Source organism: Heptranchias perlo, chromosome 4 (genome assembly GCF_035084215.1).
Source record: "Heptranchias perlo isolate sHepPer1 chromosome 4, sHepPer1.hap1, whole genome shotgun sequence".
NCBI classification, from domain to species: domain Eukaryota; kingdom Metazoa; phylum Chordata; class Chondrichthyes; order Hexanchiformes; family Hexanchidae; genus Heptranchias; species Heptranchias perlo.
In genome coordinates this window covers 16,245,995-16,262,770 of record NC_090328.1, presented here as the reverse complement: position 1 = coordinate 16,262,770, position 16,776 = coordinate 16,245,995, and the positions used below count along the sequence as shown (strand labels likewise).

The 16,776-nt window shown below is 44.0% G+C and overlaps 1 protein-coding gene and 1 long non-coding RNA gene across 3 annotated transcripts in view; one reads left to right on the top strand and one right to left on the bottom strand.

The window, feature by feature from the left end:
- wdr17 (WD repeat domain 17) overlaps nucleotides 1–16,776 on the bottom strand; it is a 147,536-nt gene that overhangs the window by 3,010 nt on the left and 127,750 nt on the right. For both annotated transcript variants that reach the window (XM_067982517.1, XM_067982516.1), the window contains 6 exons: nucleotides 13,457–13,568; nucleotides 9,497–9,638; nucleotides 6,988–7,090; nucleotides 4,623–4,724; nucleotides 2,262–2,360; nucleotides 177–360 (listed from right to left, as the gene is read on the bottom strand). In XM_067982517.1, coding sequence (XP_067838618.1) covers nucleotides 177–360; nucleotides 2,262–2,360; nucleotides 4,623–4,724; nucleotides 6,988–7,090; nucleotides 9,497–9,638; nucleotides 13,457–13,568 — 742 coding nt within the window. The remainder of the gene's footprint in view (nucleotides 1–176; nucleotides 361–2,261; nucleotides 2,361–4,622; nucleotides 4,725–6,987; nucleotides 7,091–9,496; nucleotides 9,639–13,456; nucleotides 13,569–16,776) is intronic.
- Nucleotides 1–16,776, top strand: part of LOC137320749 (uncharacterized) — a 39,695-nt gene that overhangs the window by 8,182 nt on the left and 14,737 nt on the right. The gene's annotated exons all lie outside the window — the stretch shown is intronic.

The following is a 16,776-nucleotide window of genomic DNA, read 5'->3' as shown; positions in this document are numbered from 1 at the left end:
AAATTCTATGTAATTCTATATATAAATTAAATTCTTGCAGGTCTACTTTGTTGATATAAAATTTCATACACCTGAATACAAGTACAAAACTGTGCAAATAAAACTGCCATTACAGCAAAACCAAATTAATTTCCACTACTTAATATATTAAAATTAAAATAAACATGTTTTCATACCTGTATCCGTAAACCTGTGAGGCAGGAGATATGGACATCAGAGTGACTGGGAAGATTAGAACCTGTGACATAATCAGGGCCAATCAATCCTTTGATGGGTTCCTCGTTAATCCTATTCAGCAAAATGCTGTACACGTCTCTTTGAGATTCAGTAGGAGGGGTATACGGTAAATCCTCGAATGACCTGGTATAAATTGGAAATCAACTTATATGTGACACATGTGTATTTTGAAAGACCGCAATGTGAAAATTAACAATGTAGATCATGATTATGAACTTTATAACCAACACTGTAGAAATGAGTGACAAATAACTTAGAACACTTTTGATGCCGAATAAAGGTGATGAATTCATCATTCGAACTGCTAAGGAAACAAAATCATTAAAAGGTAGAACCGTATCAATTCAAATAAACAGATTTGCATAAGGAAGGTTCAGCTGTCCAGTTACTAAAACAGGCACTAGTTCTATGAGTTAATGCTCTCGGCATATCGGGAATTTGAGCGCAGAGATCAGCGGCCTAATCTGCAACCTGCACGATGCGTCCTTTACGTAAACGACCCTGCACCTGGGCCAGGCTAGACTGGCAGCCGGAAGACTCCCCCCTCACCAAGCCTCCAGCGGTAGTGCAGGGATTGAGGGATTCCTAGACCATAATATTTAATATGAATACTGTGACATTATTGCCTCAACCACTTATAATTTTTGTTGGCTGCTGCATACGTGAAATTCCGTCCGTATGCAACTTATATTGCTTGCCGGATTGGTCTTGCATACAAGTGGACTGGACTGTACTTCACAGCAAGTTTATATTCAACGGAACAGAAGCTGTTCAGTTTCTTTCGACTCCCGGTGCCGCGGAATCTTCACGGTTTACGTTGTCGGGCAAATTCCACAGCATCAGTGACAACGCAAAAAAAAGAAAGAAACTAACTTTCAAGGGGTTTGCCTCATTAGAATATCGGAGTAAAAATGGCTAAATGTATGCAGCCTGGCAGCATTCACGATGGTTCTTGAAGAGTGCGGTTATATTTGTACAGAAAGCTCCTACTGGTTGAGACAATATTATGGAAAGGCTTACGCATACAAGGCCAATTGAAAATTTCAAAACCAAGATCGATAGGTTTTTGTTAGGTAAGGCTATTAAAGGATATGGAACCAAGGCGGGTAAATGGAGTTGAGATAAGATCAGCCATGATCTAATTAAATGGCAGAACAGGCTCGAGGGGCTGGATGGCCTAGTCCTGTTCCTATGTGCTTCCTACTGACAGTCCACTTGCAATATTGAATGCTAGTGAGCTGACCCGTTAATATAGTATCAGCATAATTATCCATCATTCAAAGGAGCACTCAGAGGGTGGTGAACCTGTGGAATTCTCTACCACAGAAGGCAGTGGAGGCCAAGTCATTAGATGTATTCAAGAAGGAGATAGATATATTTCTTACTGCTAAAGGGATCAAGGGATATGGGGAAAAAGCAGGATCAGGGTACCGAGTTAGACGATCAGCCATGGTCATTTTGAATGGCGGAGCAGGCCCGAAGGGCCGAACGGCCTACTCCTGCTCCTATTTTCTATGTTTCTATAATTATCCATCATCTTATCCTCTCCAACAAGACAACTGTAAATACTATAGAAAAGGAGGGATGTAGGAGAGTTTGATTGGTAGTTATTATAATACAGCTCTACTTTAATGCTGCTTTTAGCTTGAAGTGCTCCTGACGTCAGCAGCCTTGACCTTGGTGGCACAAGGTAAATGGGGAGTCACTGCTCTCTTTGATGACGCAGGGAGATTGTGTCAAGAGTTGTCTTTCTCCCCCAACGCCAGTGGCATAAAGAGGCTGTGGGCGGCTGGCGTGGCGACTTGAAAATCCATTTTAAATTTTTTTTTAATACACTACATTCCTCGGAGCTGCTCCTGCTCCTCCGTCGTAACTTCACCGGACGTGCGACCGAGAAACCCCAAAGTGGGAGCAGCTCGGAGGAATTTCCCGGCCTGTACGATTAAACAAGGGCCGCTTGTGCGGCGATTTTTGATCGGTTTGGCTAATTAAATTAAATTAACATGAAATGTTTGCACACTCACTTGCCGGCTGACTGCGTGCACGCCCTCCATGCATCTAGCTCCGCCGATAACTGTTCGATCCGTATCGGTACCGACACCTCTCTCCGCTTCAAGAGTTGGCTGTAACAAAGAGAACAGATCCTTGAGACATAATGAAAGTCGAATGAACAAGTAAAGGGCGAGCCGGACATCAAAGTGAGACTTAAGACCCTCATCTTTGACTCTAGTTGATCACCCTAGTTTAAAAAGCACCTTGTGAGCCAACCAATGGGCTTTCACCACCCAGACTGCAGTGAGCTGACTGCTCCATTCTTTAGTTCCCAGTTCTAAAGCTGTTTAAAGGCAGAATAATTTGAATCATTTGTTTAATTTGTGCTGGGGGTGTTGGGACAATGCTGGCAATGATGAACTAGATTCTTTTCCCTCAGTCTAGTTCAGCAAACACTGAGTCGAATACACGTTTAAAGTTCAACACAATTTTATTTAGCTGCAGCGGACTTATTCTGCAATATCGATTTCAACTCTTCACAGAGTTTGATCAATACCCAGAACAAAGCCTGTTCCGCCATTCAATTAAATCATGGCTGATTTGCATTTGGGGAGATAAAAGAAATACTCCTTTATCTCCTTCAACCACTGCAATCCTCGTGCTCCCACAATGGATCTGAAATCAGAAAAACGTAAAATGGTACAAAAGGAGCTTCAGTGAGTGCTCCCGAGTTAGTCACTCTTGAAAATGTGGTAATGCTGGTCTCTAAATATCAGGAGGTCATCTGATATCTATTTAAGTATTTGCAACTTCAACAAATGATGATTCCCTATCCGGTCCGTAAGCTGTCGGTCAGTATATGTTCACGTGTAGTCAGTCTGTGACTGCCTCTCCTAACACGCTGGTATTAAGACGGGAAATAAAGATGAGACCCAGTCCAGTTCCCAGTCGGCAGGAGTTGAAAGCATAAACTGACCTTTAAACAGGCACAAAATAAATTCTGTGCTCTGATGAAAGGTCATCGACCTGAAACGTTAACTCTGTTCCTCTCTCCACAGATGCTGCCTGACCTGCTGAGCGCTTCCAGCATTTTCTGTTTTTATTTCAGAGTTTCAGCATCCGCACTACTTGGCTTTTGAAAAAAAAAATTCTCACTGTTACAGCTGTTTTCCCTTATTGATTTTGTATTTCTTCCCGAGATGTAAATAAGGCTGTATTTTCCATGTAAAATGATACTCGAATTCCCCCCCTCCCCCCCCTTTTTTCCTCCTCTTCTCTCATAAAGGCTGTGATTTGTGTTGGGGTACAGTGCCACAGTTACATAGTACAGTTAGCCTCTACCAGTGAGGCTAGGCAGCGAATGTCGGTGGGTATTTGACCGTAGAACATCACAACCAAGCCCAATTCTGTTCTTATCTGAGTGTAGCTGTTCCTCTTCAGCGCGCTGCCCAGTTGCAGTGAAGAGGAAGAAGGAGCAGAGACCCGTTACATCAGGTCTCCCGCTCCCCCACGTTGCCCCAGGATTTCCTGTGGCTTCCCGATGAACGTGACTGGGCCTGCTCCTGCTCTTGTGTAGGGGCAGCTGAAGAAAGCTGGTGTAAGGGCCTGCCATGGACTCTGCGGGAGAGGGTCTGCGGGGGGTCCCAGGGACAAGTCGAAGACTTCTGAGGCAAAATAAAAAAAAAATTAAACCTTCCCCTCCCCAAACAACCTAAAAAGCCCTGGGGCAGCAAAGATCACTAGTTAGCTGTTAGGGACCCCAAATCCTGATAATTTAGCCCTCGAGGCTGAAGCAAATCAGGCCTATTTGTGCCTCTATTTATCATCCCAAACTCATGAACAGTGAGTCCAATTATAGAATCAGCACAGACGGAGACCATTCGGCCCATCGTGCCTGTCCCACTCTTTCCCCCGTAGCCCTGCAAATTTTTCCTTTTCAAGTATTTATCCAATTCCCTTTTGAAAGTTACTACTGAATCTGCTTCCACCACCCTTTCAGGCAGCGCATTCCAGATCATAACATTGTAGCACCCACCAGTGCCCTGGCTGAGGTTGACTATCTCCGCACCTAGCACGGGTTCAGCCTAGGACTTTACTGCTCTGTGTGTCTCAGGACTACCCTGACAGGTTCATCAACCCTCCTCCTCAGTTAGCCTAATTTTTAACTTTGAAAAACGTTTTACTTTCAAAGCATTCTGAGCGAGCAAATTCATTTAGTGATAGTGTGTCAAAGAACTCGATCCTTTTACAGCAGATATATCTGCTCCAAATAATGTAACATTCAAATTGTCATTGACGTATATCACAAAATCTATATTTTAGATATTTTGTTTAAAGATTACTGTCTATATACACATGCTTAGCAGAAATATTTCAGTGTATACTGCCCTCACCTGGTGTACTCATAAAGTGCAGGTACAATACTGTTGTAATGTCTTCTAATAGCCAGCAATGCAGCAATGTAGCCACAGAATATAAGTAGTTCATTTCGATCTCTGAAAGACAAGAACACGGTTCGCAATCATCTCATACACCAAAATTAAGATTTCTTTTCTCATTTTGTTACACTTTTATACATCTATCGTAAACTTCTTTCGCACTGTCATGGGAAAAGTTACATCATAGGACCATACAGCACAGAAGGAGGCCATTTGGCCCCTCGTGCTTGTGCCGACTCTTTGAAAGAGCTATTCAATTAGTCCCACTTCCCAGCTGTTTGCCCATAGCGCTGCAAATTTTTCCTTTTCAAGTGTATATTCAATTACTTGATACCGTTAAAGATAATTTAAAGTCGTTTTTACAGCAATGGCACCTTGAGTATAAACAGAAGGGTCGAATGGATGATCTCACAATCCCAGCCCGCAGACAGTCCATCGCAGACTGTGTGCCTGTGACTTCCCAGTGAGTGTGGCTTCCGGGTTGGGAGTGCAAGATCGTGAAATCGTCCCTCACAGCCACAGTGTTCAAGACTGGAACTTTCCAGTGGGTCATGCTGATGGCATCTGGTTTTCCAATGAGTTTACCCAGTCTTTACATCAGTAAAGCCCATTTACCTATATAACAACAATCTTTCCCGATATAACATGTCATTCCCCATATAACAGGCATCATGTTACAAAGTCCTTTGTGTACAGCATTTTGAGATATTTTGATATGAAAGGATGCTTTATAAATGCAAATATTGTTCATTGTATTATTATCAAACAATGCAGCACTCCCTCAATAGTGCATTGGAGTGTTAACCTTGATCATGTGCTCAAGTCCTGGAGGGGGGCTCGAACTCATAACCTTCAGACTCAGATACAACAATGCTGTCATGAAGCTAAGCTGGCATTTGCTGATAAAGTTACCAGCATTATGGCACTGCTTGTGTATAAGAGCATCGTGGTTCAGTTTGTGTATGCTAGCACAGTGGAACAGGGTGTCGGTATGTATACTGGCACAGTGGAACGGGGTGTCGGTATGTATACTGTCACAGTGGAACGGGGTGTCGGTATGTATACTGTCACAGTGGAACGGGGTGTCGGTATGTATACTGTCACAGTGGAACGGGGTGTCGGTATGTATACTGGCACAGTGGAACGGGGTGTCGGTATGTATACTGGCACAGTGGAACGGGGTGTCGGTATGTATACTGTCACAGTGGAACGGGGTGTCGGTATGTATACTGTCACAGTGGAACGGGGTGTCGGTATGTATACTGGCACAGTGGAACGGGGTGTCGGTATGTATACTGGCACAGTGGAACCGGGTGTCGGTATGTATACTGTCACAGTGGAACGGGGTGTCGGTATGTATACTGTCACAGTGGAACGGGGTGTCGGTATGTATACTGGCACAGTGGAACGGGGTGTCGGTATGTATACTGTCACAGTGGAACGGGGTGTCGGTATGTATACTGGCACAGTGGAACGGGGTGTCGGTATGTATACTGGCACAGTGGAACGGGATGTCGGTATGTATACTGTCACAGTGGAACCGGGTGTCGGTATGTATACTGGCACAGTGGAACGGGGTGTCGGTATGTATACTGGCACAGTGGAACGGGGTGTCGGTATGTATACTGGCACAGTGGAACGGGGTGTCGGTATGTATACTGGCACAGTGGAACGGGGTGTCGGTATGTATACTGGCACAGTGGAACCGGGTGTCGGTATGTATACTGGCACAGTGGAACGGGGTGTCGGTATGTATACTGGCACAGTGGAACGGGGTGTCGGTATGTATACTGGCACAGTGGAACGGGATGTCGGTATGTATACTGGCACAGTGGAACGGGGTGTCGGTATGTATACTGGCACAGTGGAACGGGGTGTCGGTATGTATACTGGCACAGTGGAACGGGGTGTCGGTATGTATACTGGCACAGTGGAACCGGGTGTCGGTATGTATACTGGCACAGTGGAACGGGATGTCGGTATGTATACTGGCACAGTGGAACCGGGTGTCGGTATGTATACTGGCACAGTGGAACCGGGTGTCGGTATGTATACTGGCACAGTGGAACCGGGTGTCGGTATGTATACTGGCGCAATGGAACAGGATGTCCATGTGTATACTGGCACACTGGTATGGGGTGTCGGTATGTTTACTAGCACAGTGGAACAGGGTGTCAGTGTGTATACTAGCTCTGCCATTCCAAATTCCTGTGACAGCCCAACAAACACAGTTTTAAAGAGCACGTTAAAGTTGATCACTATTAAGCCAAGATTTGTGCTTTTCATTTAAAAAGGCAGCAGCATTTGTATTCTAACTTACTCACTACACTTGTGCAGCATCAGCCGGTCAGTGCGGATGTAGCTGAGCAGGTCCAAGATCTGATGGACAGCGTCCAAGGTCCAATCAGAACTACTTAGCTGTTCTGTAGGGTGGGAAGAAGCACTCAGTCAGCTGACAGATCTTGTACCATGCTTGTAAGCAACAGAGAAAACGTTGATATCATATTCAAACATTTGTTCAAATCAGGCCGGCCAATATTAGCAACAAAGGGATGGAATACTATAATTTTAGAAATCTCTACTGAATCTCCCAAAATCTCGTCTTTACTCACACGTATAAAGAGTTTTGATAGTGAATAGGGAAAGACTATTTCCTCTGGGTGAGGAGTCAGTGACAAAGGGCCATCGATTTAAAATTATCACCAAGAGAATGAGGAGAGAGGTTATTTCTTGATGCAAAGAGTTGTTGGGGTTGCAATGTTTTGCCACATACTTAAGAAAAGACATACTTGCTCTCGAGGCAGTACAAAGAAGAAGGTTCACTCGGTTAATCCCGGGGATGAGGGGGCGGACATATGAGGAGAGGTTGAGTAGATTGGGACTCTACTCATTGGAGTTCAGAAGAATGAGAGGCGATCTTATTGAAACATATAAGATTGTGAAGGGGCTTGATCGGGTGGATGCGGTAAGGATGTTCCCAAGGATGGGTGAAACTAGAACTAGGGGGCATAATCTTAGAATAAGGGGCTGCTCTTTCAAAACTGAGATGAGGAGAAACTTCTTCACTCAGAGGGTAGTAGGTCTGTGGAATTTGCTGCCCCAGGAAGCTGTGGAAGCTACATCATTAAATAAATTTAAAACAGAAATAGACAGTTTCCTAGAAGTAAAGGGAATTAGGGGTTACGGGGAGCGGGCAGGAAATTGGACATGAATTTAGATTTGAGGTTAGGATCAGATCAGCCATGATCTTATTGAATGGCGGAGCAGGCTCGAGGGGCCGATTGGCCTACTCCTGCTCCTATTTCTTATGTTCTTATGTAACTGAGGCAAAGAGCATTGCATCTTTTAAGATAAATATTTGACGCAGAGGAAGATGCAGAGCTATGGGAAGTGCGTGGGGCAGTGGGATTAGTCTTGGATTGCTCTATTAAAGAGCCAACACGGACACGATGGGCCAAAGGGCCTCCTTCTGTGCTACAAACTTTGATGATTCTATGGTGTCAGCGCCTTCATATGAAACTCCTTTATCTGCTGCCTTAACAAAGGTGCGAGCCTGTTTATTTAAAACTAATTAATGTGTTTGTTAAAATAGGGGACAGAATAATTTCATATGAACGTGCTAAATTCTTTGTTACTAATATCACATAGTGTGATTTTAACCCATTAGTAGTATATTATTTATTTATGGTATTCATGAAACATTGGTTAAACTTTGCTCAACAGAAACGGTTTCAAGTCAATACCATCCATCTAAAAAAAAAACAAAATCCTTGTTTGAAATTTCTGTGGGGTGCTCCTCATTCATCACCATGACATTTTTGGCTAAATCCAGTCCCATTTGTACCGACTCCATCACTTCTGATATTTTATTCTGGAAGTGAGGTTGGGGGTGTATTAGGTCCAATGTGGGGAATGCATAAGGGAAACCTGTGCTAATCAACTCTTGGGAAAACAGTGGCTGTAAAGACTTTTCGTACCCGTTGCTACGGAACTGTGGGCCCACTTATGCTGTGGCAAGTTGCCCCCCCACCCCCAATATTACCCCATGTCGCAACAGCGTACGGATGCTTAAGGCGTTTGTATGAATTTCTTTTGTCCGCTGTTTTCAGCAGAGGTGCTAACCTGCTTAAAAATACAGTGAGGTGAATCAGCGCAGACCAGGTTTCGTGATCGTAATAGGTGATACTGTAATATAAAAATGCTGTAATAAGGACAGCAAGGAAATGGCAAATTTATTAAATCGGTACTTTGTATCCCTTTACACAGGAGAGGAAGAGAATAAAATACCAGTGATAGAAGGGAAACTAAAAATGAATCAGGGCGGGGGGGAAGTTACTGGATTCAATGGGGTAGATCTTAACTTTGCGTGATAATGTAAAATGGGTGATAGCGAGTCGGCAGCCCGATTTACATCTCTCCCCATTTTTATTTCCATTGACTTCATGGAAAGTTATCAAACTGAATTCTGAGCTAGCACCAGAAAATAGGGCGACTAATGAAAGCTGCTGGATTGTTGCAAGAACCCACCTGGTTCCCCAGCGTCCTTTAAGGAAAGACCCCTCCCTGGTCTGGCCTACACATGACTACCAGTGGTTGGCTCTTACTAGTCTAGCAAGCCAGTTAATTATAAACAAGGTAAAAGGCCCTTCACTTCCTCAGCGTAAACTAGGGCTGGACAATAAATGTAGGTCTGTCAATGTCACCCACATCCTGAGAATGAATTAAAAAACAATTACTTGGTACCAATTAGGACAACACAGGCAGCCTCATTTGCATATTTGTTATAACATAAAATATCTTAATAACAGTACAATTAGAAAGATGACTACCTTTAACGTAAAGAAGGCCAATTGGAAGTGCTTTCTCCGGCACAGGACTCAATAAATAATGTTTTACTGCTTGGAATGTCTCCCCATCATTGTGATTTGTTTCCGCGAATTGTAAACATTCTTCTGTGGTTGGTAAGTGACACTGTAAAGGGATTTTTACATGACATGTCAATCACAGCATGAATAAAACCTTACAGTATAAAATAAAGGGAGGGAGGAGGCTCGTGTGGAGCATAAACACCGGCACGGACCTGTTGGGTTGAATGGTCTGTTTCTGTGATATACATTCTATGTAATAAAGTTACATTACAAAGAGATGGTGGGCCAAATTTTGCTGGAGTGGGGCAGCTTGCGGCATGTGCCGTTAGTTAGACTTTCTCCCTCACCCTTCAGCTCGAATATAATTTGCGTCGTAACCTGCTGGAAGTGCGAGCTGATAACGGCGAGGGCAATGGAGCATCTGGGAGCTTGGTGAATGATGGGCCCAATAGTCTATCTCCTTAACCCATGTCATTTAAGGATTGAGAAAGAAGCAGAGGAACGACAGAGTATGAGGATAAATTAGAGTGGATGAATTAGAGTCAAATCAGGTACAGAAAGAGAAATAAAGAGAGGGAAAGAAAGATTGGATTAAGAGAGAGAAAAAAAAGAGACAGAAAGGAAAACTAAGAAAAAAGTTTTAAAATTTAAAAATTTTTGGTATTGGCATTTTTGGAAGTGATTGGCATTGCATTCACAATTATCACGTCGTTAATAGGTTACCTACGCTGTTAATTATGAGTCCTAACTTTCTGCGGCGAGTTTAATGGGCAATTAATGTGCAAATCCAGCAAGTTCTTATAAATAACGGGGAGGTTGAGGACGAGATGCAGTTTGTGCGAAGCAAATGGCAGAGCAGCGAAAATCGACCAGCAAATTCTGGAGATTCGCAACTCATGGCGTGTCTCTTAATCCCCTGAACTTGCTGGCCGATTTGCGCATTAGTGAGGGTGTGCGTCATTAACACGCCGTTGTTTTTCCAGGAAGATTTGACCCAGTGTCTTTTTTGCTGCTGCATAGGCGGGATTAAAACAAGTTATATTCTAATTGTAGACAATTTCAAAAACTGATCAATCACCTTAAGATCTTTACTCAAGCTTTTTTTTTTCTCAATACATTGAGATTTTAAAAATTGGCCTGCCACGCTCAGGATTCTTCAACGTTCTCCGCGGGCGTCAACTAAAGGTAAGTCTTTAATCCTTTCTGTGGAGCCAGGAGGAGCAGGAGTGTTCTGTCCAATCTGATCTGCGGCCCCCGTCCCCTTCCTGGAACTTGCCTGAGGGCCGCTGCCGGTGGCCTGCAATTCATTTTTCTCGTGAGGCGAGCTGCCTGTGGAGGCACGACAGGTGCTGGCTCCTCGCCCCGAAGATGGAGATGAGGCCTCCAGGGCAAATTTCAAGACGACTTCGGCCCGCCCTGTTTGAGCCGAGACTATTTTCTACCTCCTTTGAGCCATAGGGAGGACTTCATCTTTTTAAAGTTGTTTCCTCTTCTTCCCTTTTCTTAGGTCCCCTTCTGCCATACAACATGCCCGTCCAAATGGATTGCTGGGTATCTGCACCCAGGGTTCCAATACGGCCATTCTGAAACTGGCTGCCAGGATGACAAGCTCTTTTCCTCCTTGCTTGTGATGGGCATCCATGTAAAGCCTCCCCTCCCATGAGGTTACCAATCCACCACGTGGAGAATAGTTATATACAATCCCGTATTTATACACTCCATAGGGCAAAACACCACCGTGCCTCTGATTCTGCGTCTTTTATCCGGAAAGTCAAAAGGCCAAGCAATAAAATTCTCCTAAAATCAGAGGGCATCAATCGGCTTCATTCTTGTGGCCGCTGAAAAGAGTCAGGGAGAAACAAAATGGGAGCATGTCCATATATGGGTTAAATGGGCTACCGTATCATTGAATAGCAGAGGGTGGATGATGTCCTGGTCATGTGGATGCCGCGTGGAGTTGGCAGTATATCAAGAACTGCCTTAAGGGGGAAATGACAGAACAGGAGCAAGGAACAAAGGGACAGACAGTTTTAATGCATGATCGCCTGTTCGCCAAAGGATCTAATTGAGGTGTTTAAGATGATTAAAGGATTTGATAAGGTGGATAGAGAGAAACTATTTCTTCTGGTGGGGAAGTCCAGAACAAGAGAGCATAACCTTAAAATTAGAGCTAGGCTGTTCAGGGGTGATGTCAGGAAGCACTTCTTCACACAAAGGGTAGTGGACAAAAGAGCTGAATTCCAGAAGTGAGGTGAGAGTGACTGCCCTTGCCATCAAGGCAGCATTTGACCAAGTGTGGCATCAAGGAGCCTTAGTAAAATTGAAGTCAATGAGAATCAGGGGGAAAACTCTCCAGTGGCTGGAGGCGTACCTGGCTCAAAGGAAGATGGTAGTGGTTGTGAGAGGCCAATCATCTCAGTCCCAGGACATCGCTGCATGAGTTCCTCAGAGCAGTGTCCTAGGCCCAACCATCTTCAACTGCTTCATCAATGATCTTCCCTCCATTATAAGGTCAGAAGTGGGGATGTTCGCTGATGATTGCACAATGTTCAGTTCCATTCAGATAATGAAGCAGTCCATACCCACATGCAGCAAGACCTGGACAACATCCAGGCTTGGGCTGATAAGTGGCAAGTAACATTCACATCAGACAAGTGCCAGGCAATGACCACCTCCAACAAGAGAGTCTCTAACCACCTCCCCGTGACATTCAATGGCATTACCATCACCGAATCCTCCACCATCAACATCCTGGGGGTCACCACTGACCAGAAACTAAACTGGACCAGCCACATAAATACTGTGGCTACAAGAGCAGGTCAGAGGCTGGGTATTCTGCGGCGAGTGACTCACCTCCTGACTCCCCAAAGCCTTTCCACCATCTACAAGGCACAAGTCAGGAGTGTGATGGAATACTCTCCACTTGCCTGGATGAGTGTAGCTCCAACAACACTCAAGAAGCTCGACACCATCCAGCACAAAGCAGCCCGCTTGACTGGCACCCCATCCACCACCTTAAAAATTCACTCCCTCCACCACCGGCGCACCGTGGCTGCAGTGTGTACCATCTACAAAATGCACTGCAGCAACTCGCCAAGGCTTCTTCGACAGCACCTCCCAAACCCGCGACCTCTACCACCTAGAAGGACAAGGGCAGCAGGCGCATGGTAACACCACCACCTGCACGTTCCCCTCCAAGTCACACACCATCCTGCCTTGGAAGTATATCGCCGTTCCTTCATCATTGCTGGGTCAAAATCCTGGAACTCCCTTCCTAACAGCACTGTGGGAGAACCTTCACCACACGGACTGCAGCGATTCAAGAATGTGGCTCACCACCACCTTCTCAAGGGCAATTAGGGATAGGCAATAAATGCTGGCCTTCCCATGAATGAATTAAAAAAAAATCTGGAACTCTCTTCTCCAAATAGCTGTTGAGGCTGGGGGTCAATTGGAAATTTCAGAACTGAAATTGATGGATTTTTGTTAGGCAAGGGTTTTAAGGGTTACGGAACCAAGGTGGGTAGCTGGAGTTAAGATATAGATCAGCCATCATCTAACTGAATGGCTGAACAGGCTGATTGGCCTACTCCTGTTCCTATGTTGCTATGATTGGGGTAATATCCATCTTTTGTACTTACTGCCTTGTTACACTTACACTAGTGTGCAACTGGTGTAATCATTAAAATGATTGATTCTACCATACTGGTTGCCGTGTCGAACTGATCTACAATGGCTAGTTAGTATGACTAAGAAGTATAGAGAGGCCGGGGTGGAAGAAAAAAAAAATCACAGAACAATTTTGAACGGGCAATTGTAGCAAAATTGTGGGTCCTGTGAGCCTCTTGAAGCAATTCATTGTGTACACTGTTCTGGGGAAAAAAGAGTCCGGATGACCCCTGTAACTCACGAGGCCCTTACCCTCTCATGAAGATCGTTAACTTCTGCAGTGCTTCCTGGGTAGAATGCGCACAGCTTGACCAACAACATCTGACTGTCAGGTATCATGGCCAGCAGATCAGCTGCGAGATCCCTGCAAAAACATATCACAATAATTAAACTGAACTTATCAAAAAAAAACAACAGAGAGGATATATTGTACCAGAGCCATTTCACCTCTGGTAAAACAAAAGCAAAATACTGCAGATGCTGGAAATTTAAAATAAAACCAGAAAATGCTGGAAAACACTCAGCAGGGAGAAACAGAGTTAATGTTTCAGGGGTTGATCACCTTTCCTCCTGAAACTGTTTCTTTCTCCACAGATGCTGCCTGACCTGCTGAGTGTTTTTAGAATTTTCTGTTTTTATTTCATCTCTGGTAAATACTTGCATTATAAAGTGCATTTGAGCCTTTTGTTCGTCACTCCCTATGTTACCCTGTAAGACATTTCCTTCATCTCTTTAAGTCCTTTCATGCTATGTGACAATCTGATTGAGCAGGCGGGGAGGTGACCTGTTGCCAGACCTGTTCTTCTACAATCCAGTCACTAGTAGGAATACGATAATTCTGAGAGCTGACAGAACTATTTTATTTCCTTTCCCTCTCTCTGAGCCAAAGCTCCTCAATTCCATTAAACGTCTCCCCAGACAGCCTGGCTGGGACCAGGCATCAACATGGCAGAGTGTATTTGCTCACTGAGGTGCTGTGCCATGTATTGCTTGTGCCTTTCATGTAAACACATATGGTTACTTAAAAATTGAGCCTTAATAGCACCACCTGTTTAAGAGGTTGGCAAAAGTAGACATTATTGTCCTTTACATATGGTAATTTGATGGCATGGGTCTTAACATTAATGTTCCATCACAATTTTCAAAATCTACATGCGAGGACAAAAGGAAGTATGGAATGGGGAAAGCCCTTTAAATTCACTAAGTCATCCCCCTTCCACAGACCATAAGCAATCTGCTCTATAATGGACTTTACCCCACCCATTTAATGACCTGAAGGAAAATTCTGCAAAATGCTACCTGGCCTCCGAAGTTAACCAGCCAAAACTCTAGGATATTCCTAAATCCTCACATCTCCACTATTCCACCCGGGCCTGCTCCCTCCAGCCAGGACTGCCCTCCTGTTCCAGTGGTACAGGAACCACTGTGCTCTGCAGAGTGTTTGATCAGCTCAGTCAGTACCTAACCCGCTAACCAATCAGCTCATTTTTATAGCAGTTAACCGTCTGTGCCTCAACTGCTTTTGCTGGGAAACAAGCAAAATTAATTTTCTGCAACTTGTTACAACAAAATATTGTAATCTAAAATCCCTGGCCTATTCCCATTGCAGAATGCCTCACATTGTTCCCTTTTTTTTAATATACCACCGTTACACATTCAAATGAGAGTTTGGAAAACACTCAGCATATCACAAAATTCTGATTGGTGTGAAATTACATTAAAAACAAAAGAATTTTCAAGATAACCTTTCAAATTAATTTTTGACGATTGTTCCTTTTCTCTATTACCTTTAGGAAAAAAAAATCTGCCCACTTACTCCTAACTTCTTAATTCTTTACTTGCGTCCACTGGTCTTTGAACCCATCACACAGGGGATATTTTGCCGCCATCATGGCATGTAAACAGTAAACGGGTAGTAAGAGGAGGGGTGGGACCGATTAGGGATGAAAAAGATTTATGCATGGAGGCAGAAGGCATGGCTGATGTACTAAATGAGCACTTTGCCAAGGAAGAAGATGCTGCCAAAACCACAGAAAGTGAAGAGGTAGTTGAGATGCTGGGTGGGCTAAAAATTGATAAAGAGGAGGTACTAGAAAGGCTACCTGTACTTAAAATAGCTAAGTCACCTGGTCCAGATGGGATGCATCCTAGGTTGCTGAGGGAAGCTAGGGTGAAAATTGCAGGGCTGCTGTCCATAATTTTCCAATCAACCTTAGATATGGGGGTGGTGCCAAAGGACTGGAGAATTGCAAATGTTACACCCTTGTTCAAAAAAGGGTGTAAGGATAAACCCAGCAACAATGGGCCAGTCAGTTTAACCTCGGTTGTGGGGAAACTTTTAGAAATGATAACCCGGGACAAAATTAACAGTCACTTGGACAAGTGTGGATTAATAAAGAAAAGTCAGCACGGATTTGTTAAAGGCAAATCGTGTTTAACCAACTTGATAGAGTTTTTTGATGAGGTAACTGAGAGGGTCGATGAGGGCAATGCAGTTGATGTGGTGTATATGGACTTCTAAAAGGCATTTGATAAAGTGCCGCCTAATAGGCTTGTCATCAAAGTTGAGGCCCATGGAATAAAGAGGACAGTGGCAGCATGGATATGAAATTGGCTATGTAATATAAAATGAACGGCTGTTTTTCAGACTGGAGGGAGGTATACAGTGGTGTTCCCCGGGGGTCAGTACTAGGACCATTTTAAAAAAATATATATTAATGAGTTGGATTTGGGTGTACAGGGCACAACTTCAAAATTTGCAGATGACACAAAACGTGGAAGTTTAGTGAACAGGGAGGAGGATAGTGATAGACTTCAAAAGGACATAGACAGGCTGGTGGAATGGGCAGACACGTGGAAGATGAAATTCAATGCAGAAAAGTGTGAAGTGATACATTTTGGTAGGAAGAAGAGATTTACTAGAATGAGTCCAGGGATGAGGAACTTCAGTTACATGCATAGGCTGGAGAAGCTGGGGTTGTTCTCCTTGGAACAGAGAAGATTGCGAGGAGATTTGATAGAGGTGTTCAAAATCATGAAGGGTTTGGACAGAGAAGATAGAGAGAAACTGTTCTCATTGGCAGAGTGGTCAAGAACCAGAGGACATCGATTTAGGGTGATTGGCAAAAGAACCAAAGGCGACATGAGAAAAAACTTTTTTATACAGCGAGTGGTTGTGACCTGGAATGCACTGCCTGAGGGAGTGATGGAGGCAGTTTCAATCACGGCTTTCAAAAGGGAATTGGATAAGTACTGAAAGGGAAAAAATACGCAGGGCTACGGGGATAGGGCGGGGGAATGGGACTAGCTGGATTGCTCTTGCAGAGAGCTGGTACGGATACGACGGGCCGAATGGCCTCCTTCCATGCTGTAACCATTCTTTGATTCTATGATCATATTTGTCGATTCCCTTCATAATCTTGAGGAACTACTGTGTCCCATGGAGTATGTGGAAAAATTGAAGTGAATCTTTGAATGTAGCTGGCAATTATTTTAGAATTTTGATAAAATTCCTATTGAATGGCACCTGTTTTATGACTTAATCGACAGGGCAGCATATGGGTGTAACTCTT